Raw genomic sequence first — 25,746 nt, 5'->3', positions numbered from 1 at the left:
CAATGAATTTGTGGTTCCACAAAACTGTTGTTTTGACTGCAGCAGAATAACAAGCAAAATAAATAATATCCCATGCCCATAGGTGTGTTATATCACCAGAAGACTTCGGTTCCAGTCTGAGTGGACCCTACATTTTGTTGCAGATATGAACTTGTTTATCTTCATCAGTGTACAACCTGTATTTTGCTTGCTAAATATCAAGAAAAACTATTAGTTAATGATCAGTTTTTGAATAACGCCCACCAACATCTTTCATGGTGCCAGCCAAGTATTGTAAGAAGTAGGTGGGGCTAGATGGGGCTTTTGCCCAGCACAACTTCTGACTGGCCACTGAAGATCTGATTGGCTGTGCAGATCTTTAAAAATGTTGCTTTGGCAGCAACTGCCCCCACAGCACAAAGGTCTTCGCTGAATGACTTAAGGTAAGCCACGTGCATGCAAAAAACATTTTTTAAAAAGATATTTTCCTTTAAAAGGACATCCTGTTACTACCTTACATTTTGTGGTTGCACCCACCACCCTGTGTTAGATCTCCAAAGGTGCCCATAGGGCCAAAAAAGGTTGGGGACCCCTGGTGTAGGCTATTTTAAAAAAGAGACAGAATTAGAGACGAATTATCATTCCGGTTGCTGATTCTACATTCCATCTCTGATAGAAAGAGAAATAAAGCAGAACTAGAACTGTGTATTTCAACTGTATATAGCACAAAACAGACTTAAGAACATAAGAACGGCCCTGCTGGATCAGACCAAGGCCCATCAAGTCCAGCAGTCTGTTCACACAGTGGCCAACCAGGTGCCTCCAGGAAGCCACCAACAGGACGAGTGCAGCAGCACCATCCTGCCTGTGTTCCACCGCACCCAAAATAATAGGCATGCTCCTCTGATACTAGAGAGAATAGGTATGCAGCATGACTAGTATCCATTCTAACTAATAGCCATGAATACCCCTCTCCTCCATGAATATGTCCACTCCCCTCTTAAAGCCCCCCAAGCTGGCAGCCATCACCACATCCTGGGGCAGGGAGTTCCACAATTTAACTATGCGTTGGGTGAAAAAATTCTTCCTTTTATCTGTTTTGAATCGCTCACCCTTTAGCTTTAGCAGATGACCCCGTGTTCTAGTATTATGGGAGAGGGAGAAAAACTTCTCCCTGTCCACTCTCTCCAAACCATGCATAATTTTATAGACCTCTATCATGTCTCCCCTCAGCCGCCTTCTTTCCATGCTTTCCATGCTAACGTCTTAACCGCTCCCCATAGGACAGTTGCTCTAGTCTCCTAATCATTTTGGTTGCTCTTTTCTGCACCTTCTCAAGCTCTGTAATATCCTTTTTTAGGTGTGGTGACCAGAACTGTACACAGTATTCCAAGTGTGGTCTCACCATAGATTTGTACAAGGGCAGTATGATATCAGCAGTTTTATTCTGGCCCGTTCACAGTGGTGATGGTGGCATCGCAAGCTGTTAGCAGATCCACCCAGCTGCAGGTGGGATGGAAGGTAAGCGGGGAGAGGGGAGGGGATTCCCCAGTGAGTTTCACAGGCCTCCCCCTCCAGCTCTCTGCAAGTGGATCTGTGTGAGCCAGTGAGATAGTGGGGCTGGTGGGGGAGTAAGCTTCTCTAGGCAAGCTAGCAAGAGAGCAGGGCTGGATGGGGCTGGGCTAGGGTGGGGGAGGCCTGGAGCCACCCTGCAAGTTTTGCAGACCTGTCAGGCTGCTATCTCGGTTTCCGTATTGCCTCTGTATCTGTGCTGAACTGTCTAGACTCAAGGTCGACCTCACATACCAAAGCCTGGGAATGCTACCCCTGGGAAAGTGTATTCTGCTTGTGCGTTATTGATGCTTTGTAATCTCCCGCCATTTACTGCCTTATATTATCCTCCAGCTAGTGAGACTCTCATAGCTGCCATACTTTCCTGTTTGCACTGTATTGCCTTTTTGACCAGTAAAAGCCATCTGCTTGGATTCTATATGACTCTGTGGTGATTTCTGGTTCTAAGGGTCAGGAGCTGACATTATGGCAGCTATCTCACCTTCTTCATTGTACTACTAGCCAGGCTGGAGCCCGAGGGGGGTTCGCCTGCCACTTGGATGGGAGCTGGGAGGCTCTCCGAGTGACTTACTACCCTGGATTCCTCTCCGGAGGATCCCACCTTGTTACAGGACATAGTCACTGAACTTTTTCGAACTACCCGAGAGGTTTGCCGCTTGAGGGGACTGGTACAGGAACAGTGGCAATCTCTAAGAGGGGTTCTCTGGATGTTGACGTCTGAGGATACTAATACTCGTTTAGATCTTCAGGATTTGGATCAATTACTGGACGATGCCCGGTTGGCAACTGAGGACTTACAAGTACTAACTGGACTTTTGGACAACCTTATTTCTCGGGGGACTTTTCCCTCTGTTACCCTGGGAAACGCTGCCATGGCAGGTGCCCCGCAGGAGGGTTTTTCCCTAATACCTGATGCGGCCAGCTGACAAGCTGAAGCCAAGCGGGTCGCTATTCGCACCGCTCTTCTCCTTGTGGAATGTACAAAGGACACCCCGGTGGCCACCTTGGCTCAATGTTTGACCTCGACATTTGGAGCCGAGGCACCCGCGCTGGCAGTTCGAATACAACCATTGCTCGGCGGGGAATCCGACCCCATACTCACACTCCTGGAAACGGAGCTTTTACCGCGTGTTACGGCAGAGGCTGCCTTGAGACTTGAGAACGCCAAAGTTCTTGCGGATAAGGAAGCCGCCGAAGCGGCTAAGGCTGCAGCCGAAGCTGTGGCCGCAAAGGAGAAAGAAGCTGCTGAAGCAGCTAAGGCGTCAGCCGAGGCTCTGGCCGCAAAGGATAGGGATCGGGCGAAAATGGATACTCGCCCCAAGGACACTGTACAGGGACTGCTAGGTCTCTCTTTTCCCCCGGCGTTTGTCCCGTCGCGCACGACCCAACGCGCACGCCGCCTTGCTGACCGACGCCGAGACTCCGAAGAGTCTGAGGACGAGGATCTCTATGGAGACAGCTCTCAATGGGCTACGAGTTTCCGAACTGGCAAGCCTCATCTTACCGGGGGCCCAAGCGAGGATGTTCACCTCTTACGAGCCCAGAATCGAGAGCTCACCGGCCGTGTTGATCAACTCCAAGAGCTAATGGAGCGTATGCTTCAGGATAACAGGCAATTACAACAAGCCCTGCTAGCCCAAGTACAGCACGCTCCAATACCGGGTCAGGGGGTGCCCGTCCAACCACCCGCTAATGTACCTGCTCCACTCCTGCCTCCCGGAGCTCCCGTTGTTCCTCCACCCGGACCACCCGTGCAACCGGGTCAGCCTGCACCCGGTCCTTGGAAGCAACTCAAATTGAGAACTACGTACGACGGATCTCTCGAGACTCTGCCTTGTTTCTTGCATCAAGTGGACAGCTATATGCGAGAACAAGGGCAACTTTTCCCCACGGAGGACAGCCGGGTGCGCTATGTGGCTTCCCTTCTGACAGGTAAAGCAGCTGACTGGATGGTCCTCCAGTTCGATACCCGCTCCCGCTCTATACGTTCCCTCAACAACTTCATGACTGCTCTGAGAAGGAGGTTTGAAGACCCCTTTCTGGGGGAACGAGCCAAAGCGGAACTCTTACAACTAAGACAGGGCTCTGCTCCAGTTCGAGAATTTGCCGATGAATTTCAACGACTGGCGAGTAAAATTGTGGGTTGGCCCGAGGCCACCCTAATTCACCATTTCAGGGAAGCCCTGCACCCTGATATTCTGAACTGGTCATACATGCGGGGTGATCCCGATACCCTTGAAGAGTGGATTCTATTGGCCGAGGAAGTGGAAAGCCGCCGACGCTTTATTTCTCTTGTCCGTCAAAAGCACAAAGACAAAAGCACCCAAAAACCCAAGGCGCCACCGCCCATTGCACGAAATCCTACACGTCCACCCCAAGAACGTGAAGCCCGATTTCAGAGAGGTGCCTGTCTTACTTGCGGAGAAATGGGCCACTTTGCAGCTGTTTGCCCACACCGCCCTGAATTATTTCGTCCCAGCACGATAACCCGAGCCAGAGGTCGTCCACCACGCAGAGGCACCGCGGCCACCCGCAGCGCAGCGCCGGGAAGACCCACATCCTCTGCACTCCATGCTGGAGACCTAACCTCCCTGCCTACTACGAACGACCCCGCCGGGTCTCGGATTACAAGTGCCCCATTGGGGGACAACTTTCCCTCCTCGGATGAAGAAAACCCATGGAATTCTCCAGCATTAAACTTGGAATCTCCCCTTGACTTGTCAAAAAACGGCTCCGGTCTGTGGTGAGTGGAGCGTCTCCACAGACCTCGGCAGATCCTCCTGCTAAACCAAATGCTCCCACTAAAATCAAAGAAGTAGACTCCACCGTCTACGTAGATGCAGTTTTACAACACCATAACGGTGGCCCCCAACTACCCGTCAAAGCACTCATTGACTCTGGCTGCTGTCGTACTCTCATAAGCGAAGCCACTTTTGCTGCACTCAAAGCCGAATCTGAGGCTTTACCAGCCCCCGTCCAATTTGCCCAAATGGACGGGAGCCATTTCCAGGGGGGTCCAGTTGATCACCGCACCATAGGGATAGCGATGGGAATTGGCTCCCACTGGGAGCAAATAGACTTCACTATAGCCCCTATCCGATTTGAAGTGGTCTTGGGAATTAACTGGATTAAAGGACATAGTCCCAGTATTGACTGGGAAACAAACACTATCTCCTTCGCTAGTCCCACTTGCGACCAGCATCGGCAGCGCTTTGCGCTGTTATATCAGCCCGTCCCAGCATTAACCTCCGATGTCCCAGCACCTCCAACCCTACCCAACGTATACCGGGACTTTGCGGATGTTTTCGACCTTAAAGAATGTGATGCCTTGCCCCCCCACCGGGCCTCGGACTGTGCAATTGAAGTGGTCAAGGATTGCACATTAACCAAAAGTAAGATTTACCCCATGAGTGCTTCCGAGCGCACTGTTCTCCGGGACTTCCTAGACAAAAACCTCACCAGAGGGTTCATTCGCCCATCGAATGCCCCGAACTCGGCCCCGCGTTTTTCGTCCGAAAGAAGGAAGGCGACCTTCGCCTTTGCATTGACTTCAGAAAACTCAATGCAGTTACCCAAACCAATGCCTATCCTATCCCATTAATATCTGATATTTTGGGACAGTTACAGGAGGGCCGGGTATTCTCCAAATTGGACTTGGTGGAAGCCTACTACCGAGTCCGTATCCGCGAAGGGGATGAGCACCTCACTGCCTTCTCTAGCTGTTTCGGAATGTATGAATTCCTCGTGATGCCATTCGGATTAAAAGGGGCCCCGGGGGTCTTCATGCAACTTATCAACGAAATCCTTCATGACTTGCTATATCGCGGGGTGGTGGTTTATTTGGATGATATTCTTATTTATTCGAAAAACATGGAAGAGCATGTAGCTCTAGTCCGAGAAGTTCTGCAGCGCCTGCGCGACCACCAACTTTTTGCAAAACTGGCTAAATGCGAGTTTCATCAAAGCAAACTCACGTTTTTAGGATACATAATCTCCCACCAAGGTCTTCGCATGGATCCTGTCAAAGTCCAGTCCGTTCTCGATTGGACTCCCCCCACCAACCGCAAGCAAGTACAACAGTTTCTGGGATTTGCAAACTTCTATCGAGGGTTCATCCCTAACTTCGCCCAAGTGGCTCTACCCATCACTGACCTGCTAAAAACCAAAGGAAAAGCAAACTCGGCTACCTTACCCTCCGCGAAAATCCTGTGGACTGATCAATGCCAAGCCGCTTTTGTGGCCCTCAAACGCCTCTTCACTTCGGAACCTGTGCTACAGCACCCGGACCCAAATCAAATGTTTATCGTGCAAGTCGATGCCTCCGATGTAGCTATGGGAGGGGCTCTCCTCCAGAAAGGTCCGGATGGTCTCCTTCACCCTTGCGCTTACTTTTCGAGGAAATTTGCGCACGCACAATTAAACTGGCCCATTTGGGAGAAAGAGGCAGCGGCCGTTCACCATGCACTAACTCTATGGAGACAATTCTTAGAGGGGTCCAAAGTCCCCTTTGAGGTTTGGACCGATCACAAAAATCTAGCTGCCCTCACGGGGTCCCATAAACTATCGGCAAAACAACAACGTTGGGCGGAATTCTTTGCTCAGTTTCGTTTCGTCCTAAAGCATGTCCCTGGGAAGCAAAACGTTCTCGCAGATGCCCTCTCCCGGTTACCTCAATACCCGGCAAAACTCGAGAGGCCAACCAACTCTCTGTTCACCCCTACGCAAAGAGGAGCCCTTCCTGTACTGGCTGTGCAAACTCGATCCCAGCAGCAGCACACCTTACCCAGCACACAAGCTCCGCCAACCCCACCGGCTACCCAGCCACCCCCACAACGGCAACGAACCGGCGATTCCACCCCTCCAACCCCACCGGCTGCCCTGCCGCCTGCAGGCTGCGCACCACCGCACGTAAGCGCTACCCCCATAACTATTCCTAAAACCACTATTGCCGGGGGGGAGGTACCCGCCAAAGTTCCCATTTCCGAATCCTTTTTAAATTCCCTTCGGGACCATTGCCTTTTAGAACGCTCCAATCACACCCTGCCTCCTGATGTAATAGAACAAGGAGGTTCTTGGTACAAAGACTCAAAATTATACGTGCCCAAAGCGCTCCGAAAAGACGTTTTACACCTGGCTCATGGAGTAAAAACAGCTGGACACTTTGGGTTTCTGAAGACTCTTCACTTATTGCGCAGACAATTTTGGTGGGGGGGGATGCGTTCCGACATTGACTCTTTCATTCGCAGCTGTCCTGTTTGCGCCACAATGAAATGATCGCAGGGCAAACCCCCGGGGCTACTGCAACCTCTGGAAATACCCAGCAAACTGTGGGAAGTGATTGCTATGGACTTTATGACTGATCTCCCTCTCAGTGGGGGAAAAACTGTGTTGTGGGTTGTTACTGATTTATTTTCTAAGCAAATCCATTTAATTCCATGCGCAGGGATCCCCTCTGCTCAAAAGTTGGCCCGCCTTTTCGTGACACATATCTTCCGATTACATTCGTTTCCGCGCAAAATAATCTGTGACCGCGGCAGTGGTTTCGTTTCTAAATTTTGGAAGGCATTCCTCAAGTTGGTGGGGGTGGAGCAAGGATTGTCTAGTGCATACCATCCCCAAACAGATGGTCAAACTGAACGTGTTAATGCTGTACTTGAATGTTATTTGCGCTGTTATGTCAACTACCACCAAGATAACTGGGTAGAACTGTTACCTTTTGCAGAATATGCCTACAATAATGCTGTGCATCAATCTACAGGTTTTAGCCCATTTTATGCTGTGTATGGACAAGACTTTGGTCCTGTTACTCCAAGAAATGATGTGGAGGGAGAGGAGGACCCCGACATTGCCTCCTGGGTGCACACCCTCCGTACCACTTGGCCCTGGCTCATTAGCAATCTCGACCGAGCCAAGCGCAAGTACAAAGCGCAGGCCGACAAACATCGTTCCCCCGGGGGTGATCTGCGAGTGGGTAACTTGGTCTACCTTTCCACCAAAAATCTACGTTCCACCCGTCCGTGGCATAAGCTCAATGCTAAATTCATTGGCCCATTCCCCATCACATGGATCATAAATCCTGTCACCGTGGAACTAGCTCTCCCCAAAACCCTGAGGCGTGTGCATCCCGTTTTCCACATTAGCCTCCTGAAACCCCATATTGCTTCTCCACAATGGCATCCTGATCCGCCTCCCGAACAGCCCATTATGGTGGGGGGGGAAGAACACTTCGAGGTCTCCAAGATCCTTGACTCCCGCATTCACCATGGAAATCTACAGTATTTAGTCCGTTGGAAACACTTCCCCCCTGCCTATGATGAATGGGTTCGCGCACGAGATGTCTCCGCCCCCAAACTCATCAGTGCCTTTCACGTTGCCTACCCGGATAGACCAGCCCCCTTGCAGAATGGGAGGGGGTCTTAAGGGGAGCAGGATGTCAGGCTGCTATCTCGGTTTCCGTATTGCCTCTGTATCTGTGCTGAACTGTCTAGACTCAAGGTCGACCTCACATACCAAAGCCTGGGAATGCTACCCCTGGGAAAGTGTGTTCTGCTTGTGCGTTATTGATGCTTTGTAATCTCCCGCCATTTACTGCCTTATATTATCCTCCAGCTAGTGAGACTCTCATAGCTGCCATACTTTCCTGTTTGCACTATATTGCCTTTTTGACCAGTAAAAGCCATCTGCTTGGATTCTATATGACTCTGTGGTGATTTCTGGTTCTAAGGGTCAGGAGCTGACAAGACCCCTCTTGTCTATATCTATCTGTGTCCCCTTCTGTTGCCATCTTCCACCAGCAGATGATAACTTCTTGTTTCATTTGGCATTCCCTCAATTATCCCACCTTCCTGAACAATGTTTTTATGTTTTGCATGTGTTTTAACTGTTTTTTAATTGTTTTAATGATGTGTGTTTTGGGGAGGGGGTTAATTTTAATGGTTTTAAAATGTAATTTTATCACATATGTTTTCAGTTGCTAGCTTGGTAGCCCTTGTAAGGGCAGAAAGGCGGGTATAAATTTTGTAAATAAATAGCTATACACACACAAATAAATATAAACGTTTCTGTGTACACACACACATACACTCTTGAAAATCACAGCACTCCTTCAGTAAACAGATTGTCTCCAATTTAGGGGGTTTTAGATTCCAAGTTACTTGGAGTTAGGAAAATGCTGGCCATGCTTCCTATCAAGAATCCGAGTTGGTACTACTGGCTAGGGCACCCAGGCTATCAGATAATGGCACTGATCTGTCTGGAGATGTAGGAGAGAGGAGAAAGAAAGGAATTAATGGGCTACATGGTGATGATATTTGTAGACCAAATAGGACAATAAGATAACATTCTTCCATTTAAGAAAATGGAGCATAGCATTGGCCATATGGAAGCCACTAAAATTACACATTGTCTTGGGGTTACATTTTCGCATACCAGTGGTACTGCTTGGCAATGAAAAGGATCTGATTATTTCAAACACTGAAAAAATGGCTATGTTGATACGTTCTCATCTATGCAAAAAAGGCCTGGTTGAAATGAAGTCAGCCATCAAATAAGAGAAAGGAGATTCAGTCTTACAAACCTTCAAGGATGCAGACATTTACATTATCCATTTGGCTATCATATACGCAGGGTACCATACTGAACTTCTTCAAAACATACAGAAAAATATGTATGTGAATGTGGAATGGAGAGACTGTATTTCAAAATGCCTTTTTAGTTTTTGTTCTGGGTGGGGGAGTTCCCTTGGGTGCTGCTGCAGGCAAAGTGGACTAGTGAGTGACCAGATTTGAGGTCACTTTGTCCTCTCAACATACAAGGCGGGGATGGGGCCACATCAGGAATCCTTCTCAAACTGTCACAAGAAGGAGAGCCCCTGTGAGGGGCCAAGGACAGCAGCAGAGCCAATGCAAGATGCAAGGCTCAATTTAAACAGGCTGGGAGGGTGGCCAAGGAGGGTACACAACTGTCAGCTCCTCCTTTTCAGGAATCTACGGAGGAGGAGGATCAGGGGGCTGTAAACACCCTCCCTCTCCTAGCTTGGAACCACTAGCAGGAAGTGAGGCAGTGATAGCAACAGACACAGGTGTGGACTTCAGGTGAGGTGCCCCACCCCATCAGCATTCTGTGCAAAATGTGCTCCTTCTGCCACAAACTACATGGGAGTCAAAATAATGGATCAATATAGAAAACATATATCATATACAGTCTAACAAAATCTTCAAAATTCACTTAGTCAAGTCAACAGAAAGTCTCCAGAGGTACAATCCAGATTCACTATTCCTAAGTCTAGCAGATGGTACTTAATTGGGTGCCCATACTGCTGCTGCTTTCCAATCACACTTGAATTATAGCCCGTTCATTCTCCCTGTAAATCTCAACATTTTAATCTTGTGATCCAGCAAAATAAGGCTAAAGTATGTCATGAAGGCAGTAGTTGCAAGGACACATGGCATAGACAGATAAAAAGGAGCTGGTTATAGGATGATCATTCTTTGTATGTAGGGTACAATCTGCTTCCTGCATTTTTTAAACGAGGTATTTGTCAGGGTTCAGGCAGGCAACAGGCATAGCCCAAAACACAGTCTGGGGTCAAAACACAGGCATTTTGAAGTCAAATTGTCAAACCAGAAGGGCAAACCAAAAAGCACCAGCCAGGTCACAGTTAAGGTCAAACACACTGAGGTCTAGAACAAGGCATAGAATAACAGCAGGCACACAATGGTGTGGACAAGTTGTTTCCATGGTGGTTCATCCTTTCCTGGCTACTTAATCAGGAAAAACAGGTGCAGCTTATCAACCTGCTGGGTCATCCAGGGATAGATGCAACTCATCAATGGCTGAGTCTACCTGGCTGCCAACCATGATCATGTGGTGACTCAAGTTCACAGGCAGAGATTGATTGGTGCTGAGCTGACAGCCATGTGCTACGATGCCATTCCTGCGTCTCTGTCCGGCACCACCTTCTCTGGTGTTCCATGTGCTCTAGCAACCCTGGAGGTTAGGCTGGTGGCTACAGCACTTCTCCTTCAGCTTCAGCTGTGGTGTGCTGACTTTGGCCTGAGATTCCCCCTTTGCACCTGACGGAGCTTCTACCTGGTCTCGCAGGTCTTCCTGCAGCATCCAAGGGCTGGGGCTGGCTTCCTCCATCTCTTTCTCATCTGAGCAGGCATCGGTAGGCAGACCCACAACAACACTGGACAGACAAAGCCTATACACATACAGCTTTTATGTATGATGAGGAATGATCAACTTATGAGGATTGATCAACCTATGGAAGTTGGGTAGAACTAGCAAAATTTCAGTAAGAAAATTTGCCCAGGGTTTGGGACTTGTTTCTTAGGCTACTTGCACACAGTGTGATGCCTTACTGTGCTCTCATCATCACTGTGAATGCCAAGATATTCAAAGCAGCACAAACAAAGCATTCACATAGAAAATTCTTCATGATTTCCCCTTGTGCCTGCCATTCCCTGCCCCCCATCACCAAAGTACTTTTTGCCAACTTAAAAAAAATCTGACAGTAGGTATATTGTTACAGAACAATGACACTATAATGACGTATCTACTACTGATTTTTTTTTAAATGGGGGGAGAATGGTAGGTGTGAGGGGGGGAAGGTGCAAGGTATTGCACAAGATGTGGGTGGGGAGGTGTGGAAATCTACACATCCGAATGGATCCCAACCCTGCCAGCATGGTGTGGTGTGGTGGTTAAGAGCAGCGGACTCTAATCTGGAGAACCGGGTTTGATTCCCCGCTCCTCCACATGAGCAGTGGACTCTTAAACTGGTGAACCAGGTTGGTTTTCCCCACTCCTCCACATGAAGCCAGCTGGGTGACCTTGGGCTAGTCACAGTTCTCTTCGAGCTCTCTCAGCCTCACCTACCTCACAAGGTGTCTGTTGTGGGGAGAGGAAGGGAAGGAGAGAGCCGGTTTGATTCTCTTTAAAAGGTAGAGAAAATTGGCATATAAAAACTAACTCTTCTTCAAATATGATCTTCCCAGAAGCCCAGCTCCCCTTTGTTTTGTTGGTTTCTTTCCACAAATGCAGCACTGAAGCTTGGGAAAACCCTGGAAGTGGACAACTGCAACTTCATGTTCAAAGGCAGTAAACCTATGAAGACCAGTGACAGGAGGCAACATCAGGGGAAGGCCTCAGGCTTCATTCCCTGTTGTTGTCTCTCCAGAGTAAGAAACCAGAATTGGCTGCTGTGTGAGACAGGATGCCAAACTAGATGGGCCACCGGTCTGATCCAACAGGGCGCTTCTTATGATGATATCATTTGGAAATTCCCCCTGCTTCCATTTTTAGGGGAACCCAGAGCAAAACCTCCACACGGAAGCTACTTTTGATTGAGTAGTAGACAAAGGCTTTGCACTCAGTAACATGCAAAAAGTTCCACAAAATATTCTGATTAAAAGAGCAAGAAATAGCAACAGGACTTCCAAAGACATTTGATAAAATGTATAGAATAACATACAGAAGACAAATAATATTGCAGCTCTAATTGGCTACCTTTGTCTTCGAGTATCCCTTGGAGGAATCCAGGAGAATCAATACTAATATTTACTTTCTGCTTAGTACTCAACTTACCTCCTGAATCTCCCCAGTGTACTAATGCAGAAAAACTAACTAGGATTTCAATAGGTTTCAGACTGTCCACACACAAGTAATAGGAGACACGATCCTCTATCATCTATAAGGAGAAAAGGGATTCATGTTTAATTTCTGTCTAATATTGCAGTAACTAATATTTGAGTTATGTTTCAAACTCTGTGATAAAAAGTATACAATGAACAATGAAATGTTCCATGCCCTCTGCCCACAGTGCTGTCTTCTGCACTCCCCTCAGCAATTAACTTCACTTTTAATCCACTGACAAAAGTTTAAATTTCTCTTATAAGACATTTCATGTATGTTTTCCTAAGCTACTGACTGGTTTTAATTTGGGAAGACAGCAACATAATGAAGTAATTGGTTTGAGAGTTCTGCAACTGAATATTAAGTAATTACAAGGAAGTTATTAAATGCAACACGAGCCTTGAAATCAAACTGGCTCAGCAGTAGTATTATGGTGCTCACTTGGTGAACTAATTTTTTTAATTCACTTAAATCACCACAAATGATTTTCTTGCAAGCTAAATTTATTTATATATTTATTTGGAGCATGTTTACCCTGCCCTCCCATGCAGAAACTCAGGGAGGTGCACATGGATGTCCCTTTGTTCATTTTATCATGACAATTCTGTGAGGTAGGTTAAGGTAAGATAATGCCAAGCGGTAATTTGAATCCAGGTCTTCCTGGTTCTAGTCTGTTCTGACCACTATACCATATTGGTTCTCATATCAAAACATAATACGGTACATAAAAATTAATTACATATCACTCAGTCCAGAACTCCACAGGAATTCCGATATAAACCCCATGCAAAGGCAGACACCCCTTATTTACTTCCATCACAAAGACATTGAAATGTATGATGCAATTTCTGGTCAAAACAAGCTCTGTGTGTGAGCTGCTGCTCTGTCTATGCATACTGCAGTGAGAGAAATGGAAAGGAGTCTCCTTCCACAATGAACCTCCCTGATTACAATGTAGGTCCAATCACAGAACAGGACATGTAGGACATTCTTAATTAGAGAATCTGGTGGATCCTACCCCTATCTTACCAAAATTTTATTTATTAATTAAAATATTTTACCCCACCTTTCCTTTTGGCTCAAATTTGAAGCCTTCCTCCAACCGAAGTAGTCTTCTTCCAAATTGAGTGGCTCTTCCACTGGAGGAAGAACCACTTAAGATCGAGAAAGGTTCCTTAGGCTGGAAGAAGGCTACTTGGAGGATGGTTAGATCCACTCCAATAAATAGTAATCTACTCAGTCTGCAACTAAACTACATTACAATGTATAGCTAAAAAAATACACTATAATTGTTGCATAACACATGTAATATGTTTATCAGAAGTAACCAAAATAACACGAAATATCATGCTTTTAAAAGGTTTTTTTTAGTTCTTTTTTTAGTTCTTCAGCTTTTTTTAATTCTTCAGGCTTCTTCATCAGGCAGTGTTTAAAAATCAATAGGAGGGATAAAAAAGTTATCTCAGGCTCTGATCTTAAGGTCACATAGCTACCGTATTTTTCGCTCCATAAGACGCACCTGACCATAAGACGCACCTAGTTTTTAGAGGAGGAAAACAAGAAAAAATATTTGGAGCACCAAGAGGATGGGCCCCACCCAACAGTTGAGCATTGGACCGGCAGGGGGGGGGGAAGTGCTCCGCGCTGCCTTGGCAGGCAGCGCAGAGCAGTTTAAAGACCCACCGCCCCCCTTCCTGGGACTCCCGGGAAGGGGGGCGGTGGGTTTTTAAAGTGCTCTGCGCTGCCTGCCCAGGCAGTGCTGAGCACTTTCCCCCCCAGCTCAGCTGTTGGGCGGGAGCATTGGGACAGGAAGGGGGGGAAAGTGCTCTGCGCTGCCTGCCCAGGCAGGGCAGAGCACTTCTCCCCCCAAGGCAGCGCAGAGCACTTTCTCCCCCCGCAGCTGGTCCCCGCCCAACAGCTGAGCATTGGACCGGGAAGGGGGGGGAAGTGCTCCGCGCTGCCTGGGCAGGCAGCGCAGAGCAGTTTAAAGACCCACCCACCCTTCCCGGGACTCCCTATCGGCTTCCTAGCCAGCTCCCGGGTGTGCCGGGCTCCCGAGGCGCGCTGGGTGGAAAAGGGGGCTGTCGGCTTCCCAGCTGGTTCCTGGGGCGCGTTTGGGCGGGGTGGGGTGGCGAGGCTGAGAGGCGCATGCGTGCCCTGCCCTTCCGGCACGCGCTCCTCCCTTCTCCTCCTCGCCTCAGCCGAGCTGGTTGAGCGGAGCCGGGGGGAGGCGAACAGCTCGGGGACGCGCGCGCCCTCGCCAGCCGCTCTCCTTCCACGTTCGCCGGACTCGAGGTAGGCGAAGCAGGGAAGGGAGAGGAGGCAGAGGCGCACGTGTCCCCAGCTAGCTGTCGGCTTCCCAGCTGGCTCCCGGGTGTGCAGGGCTCCCGAGGCGCGCTGGGCAGCAGGGGGGAGGGGCCCCCACCCCCCAGCTGGCTGTCGGCTTCCCAGCTGGCTCCCGGGGTACGCCGGCTCCCGCTGGGCTCCAGCGGTGATGGGCGGCTGGGCCCTGCCCCCCAGCTGGCTGTCAGCACACACATACATTCACCCCATAAGAAGCACAGACATTTCCCCCTCACTTTTGAGGAGGAAAAAAGTGTGTCTTATGAAGCGAAAAATACGGTATATCCTATTTTGAATGCCAGGCAGTCTTGAATAGACTGGGTGTACTGGGCAAAGACAGTATTCGGTTGCACAAAGAAAATTCAAACATAAAGATCAACAATAAAGAGAACAGGAAGAATGGGATTGAGGAATGTGAGAGGAATCATTAAGTTGTCCTAATATTTGGCCGTTATCGCTGAACTGGCTTTTGGGGTTCAAACAGCACTTAGTTGACTGAATAATTTACTTTATTCCACCATATTGCATGATAACTTTGTAGAATCACTTTTTATTACTTTATGTATCAAACCATTATTGTACCTAAATTAAATTACCTTTGATCTGTTGGCAGAGGTTTTTAATGTCAATCACTGAGCTTTAGTTTTTGTACCAATCTTTCATATACTGACCTGTAGTTGTAAGTACTGTTTTATTGGTTAACACAATATATTTAAAGCATATATGCAAAATTATGGTATACCTTGTCAGTTACATAGAGATAAACAAACCATGCAATTGATACACTTACCCTAAAATCTGATTTCTGATAGCTGTAAGCATAAGTATTGGGTTTATGGAAAATATATATATTCCTAGATGGAAAATAAAGAAGAATGTGCTTATTTAAGTATTAATTATGTACAGATTTTTCCCTCATACCACATTTTGTTTAATTACAAAAATGATGACTCAAATAGTCACTCTGTCTCTTGAACAGTTATTCAGAATTGGCAGATTACAACAAATCATACTTTGTAACAACTTAACTGGGAACCATTTCTCTGTCCCTGAGAACACAAACAAAAAAAATCTTCTAAATATTCTGATTGTTTCCCCCTCTTTATGATCAGTTGCCAGATGAGGGTTTTTCCCCATATGGCAGAGGAAACAGGCTTTAAAAAAAGTATTAAGTGCCTTTCAAGACAATTTGATATACTGTGCTTTAAGATCTTTGCAACACTAGACTCACATCCAATTTTAACTTTCATTCTTAGCACAAGCTTTTTCTGTGCCTCAGAAGCAGCTTCTCTAAAAACTTTAGATTGTTAAAGATGCATCAGATTATAACACTAAAGATAAATTATGAACAATGCAGATGCAGAGACAGCAGAGTGTACATTGTCAGTCGGACATGTTGGGTATGCTTGGCAACAAGAGGTACAATAAAATGCTTTAGCCTACCAAGGAGTTATGTAGTAAAGAATAGGCCTGTATAGAAGAATAACAGTGTAATCCCATAAAGAGGTAAATCTCGTTAAATCAGTGGGTTTAGACTGGTGTAACTCTGCATTGGATCACATTTGTTTGGCTTGGATCCAGTCAACAGATGGTATTGGCATCCTTCCTCAGAAATCCTTTTCAATCTCCGGAAGGGTGATTCGTGGAACTGTAGGGCCTGCATGGACAAAAAGCTACATGGGTTGGGGGTGACTGCAGTGAGAAGGTGGAAAGCAGCAAAACAGCTCCGCCTTCTTCTTCCAGCACCAGAGGCTGTGCTTGTAGAAGAAGGGCAATTTTGCACCCTTCCATCTCCTCCCTGCCACTCCCACCTACATGGCTTTTTACCTATGTGGGTTTCCCCAACTTCCGAAATAATTTTTCTGGTGGTTGAAGGGGGCCACTGAATCCAGGGACAAAAACATCTGTGTGCCTCTCACTAATGACTGGCGGCAGCCAAGCATTAATGTCGGTAATATAACAACATTGTAAATTAGACAACATAACGGTACTTCTTACTGAAAACAAGTACAGAAATCTTCATAGTCGATCCATATTTCTTTGGAAACGGGACTCTTTTCTGCCTCAATTTCTTCCTGAGATTTATTCATCAAATAATTGCCTAAGCCAGGCTCAGTTGATTCTAACATCTGAACGGCATCACTACTTATTTTTTCATTCGATTCATCTGTATAGGTAACAAAGAAAGAGAAATTTCCACAAGTTAAAATTATCCTTGAAAAAGAAAGGCTGTATTGTACTAGCTTAATTGCTTAGTAAAATAAAAGACAAAGAGAATGAGATGTCCAGTATATGTCTGCAATAGACTCAGCCCGCACCCCATACACATCACTCTTTCAGCATTAATGGAAAGCAACCACTGAGTTACTAGTGATGCAAGTAGACAGGAACACGAGTGCCATATTGTGAAGGCTATAATTAATGTGCAGCCATTAGTTTCAATTGATATCCTACTATGTTTTTATGCATTTGGGTAAATAACTGACATTTTCTCAACATGCTTTGTGCTAATCCGTTCGATGTTGACTTTTATGTCTGACAACAAGGAATGTTTAAATATGTTGCTTCCTCTACTAATATTCACTAACAGGCAAACATTAAAGATTTGTATAGGTCAAACTACTAAAATCAATTTTAAAATTTAAAAACTTTCTCTTCTAATGATTTACATTGCTTAGTAAGAGAGCTTTGAGCCTTGGAAATAAAATGTTGGCATACTGGAATGGTTAAATTTCCAGCTTGGTGGTAATCAGAACTACAATTGAAGGGTGTACAATAAGTCACATGCACTTAGCACCACTGGTGTGTGCATGTGCATTCATTAGAAACTGAAACACAGCTCTAGGAGACAAATCAAATTTCCCCCCTAAATGCTTGCCATGAAGTCCCGTCCCCCCCACATGATTACCAAAACAGTTCTAAAAGAAACAAAGGAGAGAACATCTATAATGGCTTGAAACAAAATTCTAGAACTCTCATGCAACATTTATCTTGAAGATTAGTAATTTTCAGAAGGGCTTGAAAAAAAGAAGGAATAAATGTCTTTTGGCAGATATTGTGAGGGGTGTGAACGAACTGAAACAAAGGTTATAGACACCATAAATCATCTTCATGAAAATGACAAATAAATGAAAAGCTGCAGACCATAGTTTTCACCTCAAGAGGTCTCTCTATATCAGCACTGAATCATACTGACAATCAGCTAAAGGCAGCTCCATACTCTCTTCTAGCTTTGTTTTATGTCAGTAGAGGTTGTTCACCACAACTTATTTCAAAGAGAAAGAGACAGAGAAATTTACATTGAAACCCTATGGAGAGATACTCCAGTCAAAATCAATTGAAATCAATGAAGTAACTCTCTACAGGACTGCACCGCCAGTAATCCTTAACAAAAGACTAAGAAATGCACACTTCTGGTCCAGTATGTGAAAAAAGTATTTATTAAATAGCTTTCTATTATATATTTAGTACCTTTTTATCCTGCTCTCCATTTTATCCACATGACAACCCTGTAAGGCAGGCTAGACTCAGAAAGACCGAATGTCCCAAGGTCACTGAGTAAGTCTCATGGCAAGAGAGAATCTGAACTTGGTTTTCCCTGATCCTAGTTCAACCACTATACCACACTGGCTGAAAAGTGAAAATATATATGGTACACTTGCTGAAATACAGGAATTTAAGGACAATAACAAATCCAAGAAGTAGGGGGGAAAAGGCCTGGTTTGACTCTACTGTCAGATTAAGAGCAGCCAAGGTTTTTGTCATCTACATTTGGTTTATATGTGGGTGCCAGTATTCATGCCTCTTTTCATTTGGTAACAGCTTTCAGTAAATAATATAAATGTTGATAAAATAAAGTGACCCCCCATAGCACTTCTTATTATGCATTTAGTATCTTTTTCTCCCTCTCTTCCTTCAAGGAGGTTAAGGCTATATACAAGGTACTCCTGCTCTCCATTTTATCCACATGACAACCCTGTAAGGCAGGTTAGATTCAGAGAGTCCGAATGCCCCAAGCTCCAAACCTGGAGCTGATGAAGTTCAGCCTGTTACAGGCTTGGGTACAGTGGACAAGAAGAAACTCACATAAATAAATGGATGCAGCCTAAGTACGGGCTGTGACCCATGCAGTAATGAGGTGAAGATCAATGAATACGATAACTCAGCAGTATGCCTGATGAGAAGGCAGAGGCAGCCTACCTTCACTGTATATCTGATGCCATTAAAAGTTAAAGGACATAAAAATGGGACAAAACTGGTTTTAGATGAACCAAATTGCCTTGTAAGCACTGGTGCCTGGTGATGGGAATGGGATAGTTAAGGAAGGGAGTTTTCTTGGTATTAAGAAAGCTGTTTTGATGAGAAATACACTGGACAAGGAAAAGAATTTTATTGGAAGACACTGATCATGATGAAGCCTCCAAGGATAATAACTGGATAATAAAATTTTAATAATCGAATAAGCAAGTTTGCCTCCACCTCTGACGAATGAAAAAGAATATGAAAGATCAGAACAGGACATAGCCATCTGACTTCCCACTCTTTAGTTCTCAAACTTTATTCAGCCAAATTATTCTCTCTCTTGTTCTGTTTCTTCTTTAACGGCAGCCCCCTGTGTCTTTTCAACAGCAGCTTCCCTGTTTTTCAGCCATTCTCCCTTATTAAGTGTTCTTTTGTCCCTTTTTCTTTTCCATGCCATTGTCACACCTGGATCCAAAGCTACTGGACTCCTGAGTAGGTAGTTTACAAGATAAAGTAATTTACAGTGCAACCCTAACAAGTTACTTCAATGGACTTAGCAAGTTTCGAACCCAGTAGCACCTTAAAGACCAACAAGATTTCTAGGGAGTAAACATTTGAGAGTTAACAGGCTGTGGTGTGTCCACTTCTAGAGAAGCTTACCCTGGACCCAAGAGATCTCAATAACTACCAGCCCCAAATAGTCCATTCTTGAGCAAGGTGATTGAACGTGTGGCAGCTAGAAAACTTCAAGGTTTCTTGGAGGAGGTAAATTGTTTAGATCCTTTCTAATATGGTTTTAGACCTGGTTATGGGACTGAAACAGCATTGGTCACCCTGGTGGATGACCTGCTTCAGGGGATTGACAGAGGGAGTGCAACTCTGTTGGTTCTTCTGGACCTCTCAGCAGCTTTTACTACCACTGATCACGGTATCCTTTTGGATTGCCTTTCTGGACTGGGATTAGGAGACACCATTCTTTAGTGGTTCTGGTTCTACCTGAAGGGTAGGTTTCAGAAGGTGGTGCTGGAAGACTGCTGCTCAGCCCCCTGGCCTTCTATTTTATCCCCTATGCTCTTTAACATCTATATCAGGGGTGGGGAACGTCAGGCCCAGGGGCCATTTAAGGCCCGCAAAATCATTTGGTCTGGCCCTTAATGAGTCCTGGCAGATCTCTAGCTCAGAAGGATCTAATACTGGTGATCTGCCCCCTCCCGCGGACAGGAATAGCCTCTATTCAATGCAGATGTGAGTTTGTTTTGCCAAGAAAAGGAACCTTCCCCCCCCCTTGCAGAAGAGTAGTTAGCTATGGAGCTGCTAGGACCGCCCGAGAAACTGTGTTAACGCTTTCCCACCCGGGCCGTGGAGAAACGCATTCCCTCTGTACTACAAGAGGGCTGGGGGTGGAAGTGGTGACAATAGAGGGGTTAAAGGGGGCAGGGCCAGAATGAGCAGGGGGGGGGGAGTTCTTAGCCAGTGTGTCCTCATTTCATCCCTGCAGGCGGAGGTAGCAGGAGCTGGCTGTAGAATCCAGCCCCGACCATGCGGAGCAGGAGCAACTCTGGTGTGTGGCTGGACGGCTACACACGGCTGATGCAATAGACCATCCTGTACCATTAGGTGGGTATGTGCGCCACTAGTTGGATGCCTGCCTGCTTGTCTGCGCGGGGGGTGTCATCTGGGGCAGCTGCCTGCTTGGGGCTTGGTCGGCTAACTTTTTGACAATTTTGTATGGCCCGCGAATGATATTATAAATATCCAAATGGTCCTTGGCGGAAAAAAGGTTCCCCACCCCTGATCTCTATGAAACCGACGGGTGGGTTCATCTAGAGTGTTGGGCTGGGCTGTCACACCTCCGGCTGATTCCAAGGAGGCTGTAGAAACCTTGAACTGGTGACTGAAGGCACTTTTGGAGAAGATGCAGATAATAAATTGAAGCTTAATACTGACAAGATAGAAGTGCTACTGGAGTGTGGAAGGTCTGATCCAGGATTTAAGGTTTTGCCTGTTCTGGATGGGGTTGCAATTCCCCTTGAAGGAAAAAGGTCCATATAGTCTGGGAGTGCTCTTGGACCAAGGCCTACTGCTGGATAACCATGTGGCAGCTGTGGCCAAGAGGGCCTTTTATCAGCCTCAACTGGTTAGCCAGCCACATACGACCTTTATTTCCCTAAACTTTTAGTTTTGGCAGGAAAAAAAAGAGATGAAACAACGCTTCCAAAAAAACTCAGCATGGAATGAATTTGCAACTTTAAAAAAATGTGAGGGTTCAGTCTCTTTAAAAAAAAATCATACCTTGGGGGCCTTTGTTAGCTCTATACGAACTGCTATTATAGACTAATGCTAGGAAAAGTTGGAGGCAGCAGGAAAAAAGGAAGACCCAACAAGTGAGGGATTGACTCTATATAGGACGCCACAGCCCTCAATTTGCAAGACCTGAGCAAGGCTGTTAAAGATACGACATTTTGTAGGACATTGATTCATAGGGTTGCCGTAAGTCAGAAGTGACTTGACAGCACTTAACACACATGTACACAATCCTAGCCACATGTGAGCTCTTGACCCATCGAACCAGAAATCACCACAGAGACAATCAGATTCCAAGCAGATGGCTTTACTGGTCAAATAGGCAATACAGTGCATTGAAGGCAAGATGACAGCTATGGTTTGTCTTGCCCGTTATTTGGAAATATAAGGCAGAGAAACGGCGGGAGATTACAAAGCATAAACAGAGCATTATTTCCCAGGAGTGGCGTTCCCAGGCTTTGGTAGGTGTAGCCGTCCTTGAAGTCTGGACGGTTCAGCAGAGAAACGAAAGGAAACATCTAAACCGAGATAACAGCCTGACACCACAGTGTATTGTTTTGTTTATTATAGATTTTTGCTTTTTGACTAAATTGTTTGTCCTGTTTTGTAATCGGACTTTCTCAGTGAGAAGGGTGGGCTACATATGAAGTTAATAAAATTAAATAAATAATATACTCCATTTTGTCGATTTAATAAATGGACTTTCAGTACTATCTTAAACTCTTATACCCTTCTAAGCCTATTGAATTCAATGAAATGATAAGGGTATATACTTTGTTTAGGACTGCACTGTCTGCTTATTAGAAACATGGAGAAAACTGAGACAGAGAGACATCTTGGCATGGGTCACACATAACACAGCCTCTTCCAACCAGGATGGTATCTTGTTCATATTGCATTTAAGCTTTCATATTTTCAAAATTCATACACTATATTTGAGATTCTCTAATCTAGCTTAATTGTTAAACTGTTCTTAGTCTCTTTTCCATCTGAAAAATGTTTTGGAAATAATCATAGTATACACATTTGTTCACAAAAATTGTGTTTTCAAAACAACTTGAATTATAGAACTATTCCAACTCAATCAATATACCATACTTCATTAATCTTAAAGTTTTCACAAACACTAAAATAGTAGCATTTCCTGAACTAGTGCTGTTTTATCTTTCTGTTATAATTTTTACAAGTTCACAATCGCAGATATGTTTGTTTACCTTTTATGTTTCCTTCTATAATATGTTGCTGACCAATATTAGATTCCTACAAAATGAAAAAAAAAACTTATTTATAATAATTTTCAAATAACAATAGGAGGGAAAATCATGACTTTTTAAATGGGTTTCAGTGGTAATTTTTTCAAAGGGGCAATTATTTACTTTTCAATAGTAACAGTTACAATAAATGGATGATATTTCAGTGGATTTAAAATGGTGGAACTCTGCTTAGGATAGTACTTTTAAGGCTGCAATCCTAAGAAAACGTTCCTGGGAGTAAGCTCCATTTATAAAATGGGACTTATATCTAAGTAGACCTTCTTAGGATTGCTCTCTAAATCACCTAGATCAAAATTGCAATCATGAGCATACATTCTTGGAAGTAAATCCAATTATAACAAAATGGGTCTTACATCTGGACAAACATGGTTAAGAATAGGCTTCAAACACTGAATTACTCAAAATAAATGCCAGACATGGCCCTCAAGCTATTTATTCTGAGGGGAGATTCAGAATTTTATATTGTGGTGATTTGAATGGTAAGCTGCCTTGAGCACAGCAGGACTCTGAAGAGGTGGCATAGAAATATCCTAAATAAATAAATGAATATCTGTAGCCACCAATCATACCACGTGGAACAATCGTATTGTGCTCCCTTGCCTCCACATTTCTATAACATGGGGCGGGCTAATGTTGACCATTAAATTATTACCATCACAAAGGAACAACGGTGTAGAAAACTAGAAACACAGATGCTGAAACACACCACTCCAAAATATATCTAAACCTTTGTGGAGACAATGGGGCACAATAACATTAGCCACATGCAAATATGGTAATTTTATACATAAGAACTGCAGTATACAGTACTGTAGTATGACAGGAGTCTGGTAATCCACTTGCAAGAAGATCCCTCTTTTTTCCAGACATGTTTTCCAGACATGGAACAGTCCTAGGAGCCACTATTTGCCTCATTGGGGAAATGTACATGCAGTGACAGCTAAACGTTAGGTTCTCCAACATGACAAACAGCAACGCCTGGGGCTATCTCAGGTTAGGAAAGCGATACTGCAGCACCCTCTCTTAGCCCACTGTGGTCCTGATTCAAATCAGGCCTTGTACTCCTGCAAATTAAGTTCTGAGCATGGAACACCCAGACCATGTGCATCAACCAGCCATCTGGGGAATACGATGACATTACAACATGTGAACAAGCCCTTGGGTCTTTGTCAGAGATTTTCAGAGATAAACTGGATGCCTACCAGGGATTGGGATTTTTGTGTTGTGGTGTAACTGCCCACCTGAACTATCTGCATGATGCTAACTTACTTAAGCTTCATATGTCAGGTGAAAACATTCTCATTTATCTCAGGCTAATTTTATAATTGTTAATATTATTGATATTGAATTGGCTCCATTTTTTTCAGCAGTAAATGAAACTGGTATAATCCCAAGCATGTATAGACAAGTGATTATAGTGCCTATATACAAAAAAAATTAGTCTCTTGTCTTCATTAGGAAAACTCTATGCCTCTTTGTTATTACCGAGATTACTGGACCGGGTAATTTCTGAAAAGATTCTAGGTCTGGAACAAGCAGGCTTTTGTCACTGAAAGGTCTACAATAGATCATTGCTTAGTTTTATATCATTTAGTCATGAAATATACATCAGTTCTGAAAAGCAATTTAAACATGGCCTTCATGGTTCTCCAGGCAGCTTTTGATTCAATCCCAAGGGACCGTTTGTGGGACAAATTAAAGAAATCTTCAATTGACCAAAGACTGTTATAGTTAATCAAGAAGCTATATGATTCTCCTTCAGCTCAGATTTTCTGTAGGCCACTTGCCCAATTCTATCCCCTTACAGAAGGGTGTTCAGCAAGGATGCCTGCTAGTCCAATATTAATTTGTATATAAATGATACGGCATTCCTTTTGAGAAACCCCAAGTTCCATTCTCCTATGCTGGCTAATACCCCAATATCAGTGTTATTATATGCACTTTTGTTAGCTAGATCTTCTGTGGGCCTCCAACCACTGTTGAGGGCCTTCTTGGAATATTGTAATGCAGAAGGGCTGACAATTAACCAAGGGAAATCTTTTCTAAATCTAATCACCCAACAAAGTATAAGTGGCAAATCAATGGGAAACCTGTAGAGCAAGTAACTTGGTTTTGTTATTTAGGAATTCACTTCCAAGCTATTTTGGCTTGGAGGGCCCATTTTAAGAATGCTCATAACAGGGCCTTAGTCACAACCAAGTCACAACTTATTGTCATCACAATAGTGCTATGGAATGGCCACATTCGGAATACTGCTCACTGTTGTAGTTACCCGCTCAAAAAGGATAATGTAGACAAGGGAACAGAAAAAGAAGATGTAGCACCTTTCCTATGAGGAAAGGCAAAATAGTTTGGGGCTTTTCAGGTGAGAAAGCATACTACTAACGGAGGAATCACAGAGGTTTAAAAATTATGTCACATAATACTAGAATTTTGGGGTATACAACAAAATTGATAAGCTGTAGACTCAGGGTAAACAAAGCAAGAAAAGAATGAAAGCTTAACCTGAGAATTCTCATCTGTACTCATGGGATTCGTATCTACAGAAGCATCAGGTACATTTTCATCATTTTCAGTGACAAATGAAAGGCTACATGCTGGAAGAGATCCCTTTTTGAAAGTAGATGGTGGAAAGTGGCTATATAAAACAAAAGCAAATCAACAATTAACACTAAAAATTAAATACAATATTTATATGTATTATGTATCTCATAACTTCTAACACAGCGCTGCTGTGTTCTTATCATACAGCAAAAATACAACAAAAAATGAATGCTAGAAGATCCAATATTTCCAAAGGACAATGTAATCTACTTCAGAAATAAAACTATGTTCTGCTTCAAAGGTGCACTCTAAAGGGATGCTAGTCAATACATTTTGATATGTGCCTCACTCATGGAGAATTCAGGCCTGTTATTTTTAGATTGAAGTATTAAAAAAATCTTTTTGCGAGTTTTTGAAAACAAACCACTTTTCTTTTCTTTAAAGTGCAATACCTTATGCCTATATAAGTATCTGGAATTGAATAGCTTACACCACACAGCACATTTTTAAAACAAAAATAGCCATACAGTATTGACCAGTATCTCATCAGAGTCTACTAGAATACTTTGAAGCCCAACGTCAGACTTTAATTTCTGAAGTAGAGTCCATTGCCCTTTGGACATATAGGGTTAGATCCAAACTCTCCCCTTCTGTGAACAGAAAGACATCTCTGCTCATGCAAAAGGTGATGATGATTTCAACTGATTCTGCCTTCCATTTAACATTCCATGCCATTTCTAAGAGCCTTGGTTTTGGGGGTAGTGTAAATTACAACAACAGGAAGGAGAAGAGCAGCGATCTGATTTTAAATATAAATCCTTCAGAATGTTGATTAGGTGTCAGTTACTGG

At 44.6% G+C, this 25,746-nt stretch overlaps 1 protein-coding gene across 1 annotated transcript in view; it reads right to left on the bottom strand.

Moving 5' to 3' along the window:
* Nucleotides 1-25,746, bottom strand: part of ADGB (androglobin) — a 144,461-nt gene that overhangs the window by 82,105 nt on the left and 36,610 nt on the right. Inside the window, exons 13-17 of the mRNA XM_056852604.1 lie at nt 24,858-24,990; nt 22,293-22,338; nt 16,531-16,699; nt 15,323-15,386; nt 12,142-12,244 (exon numbers count right to left, since the gene is read on the bottom strand). Coding sequence (XP_056708582.1) covers nt 12,142-12,244; nt 15,323-15,386; nt 16,531-16,699; nt 22,293-22,338; nt 24,858-24,990 — 515 coding nt within the window. The remainder of the gene's footprint in view (nt 1-12,141; nt 12,245-15,322; nt 15,387-16,530; nt 16,700-22,292; nt 22,339-24,857; nt 24,991-25,746) is intronic.

Source organism: Euleptes europaea, chromosome 7 (assembly GCF_029931775.1).
Source record: "Euleptes europaea isolate rEulEur1 chromosome 7, rEulEur1.hap1, whole genome shotgun sequence".
In the NCBI taxonomy this organism is placed as follows: Eukaryota; Metazoa; Chordata; class Lepidosauria; order Squamata; family Sphaerodactylidae; genus Euleptes; species Euleptes europaea.
Note: the sequence above shows the minus strand (reverse complement) of the source record. Positions and strands in the feature narration are given on the sequence as shown.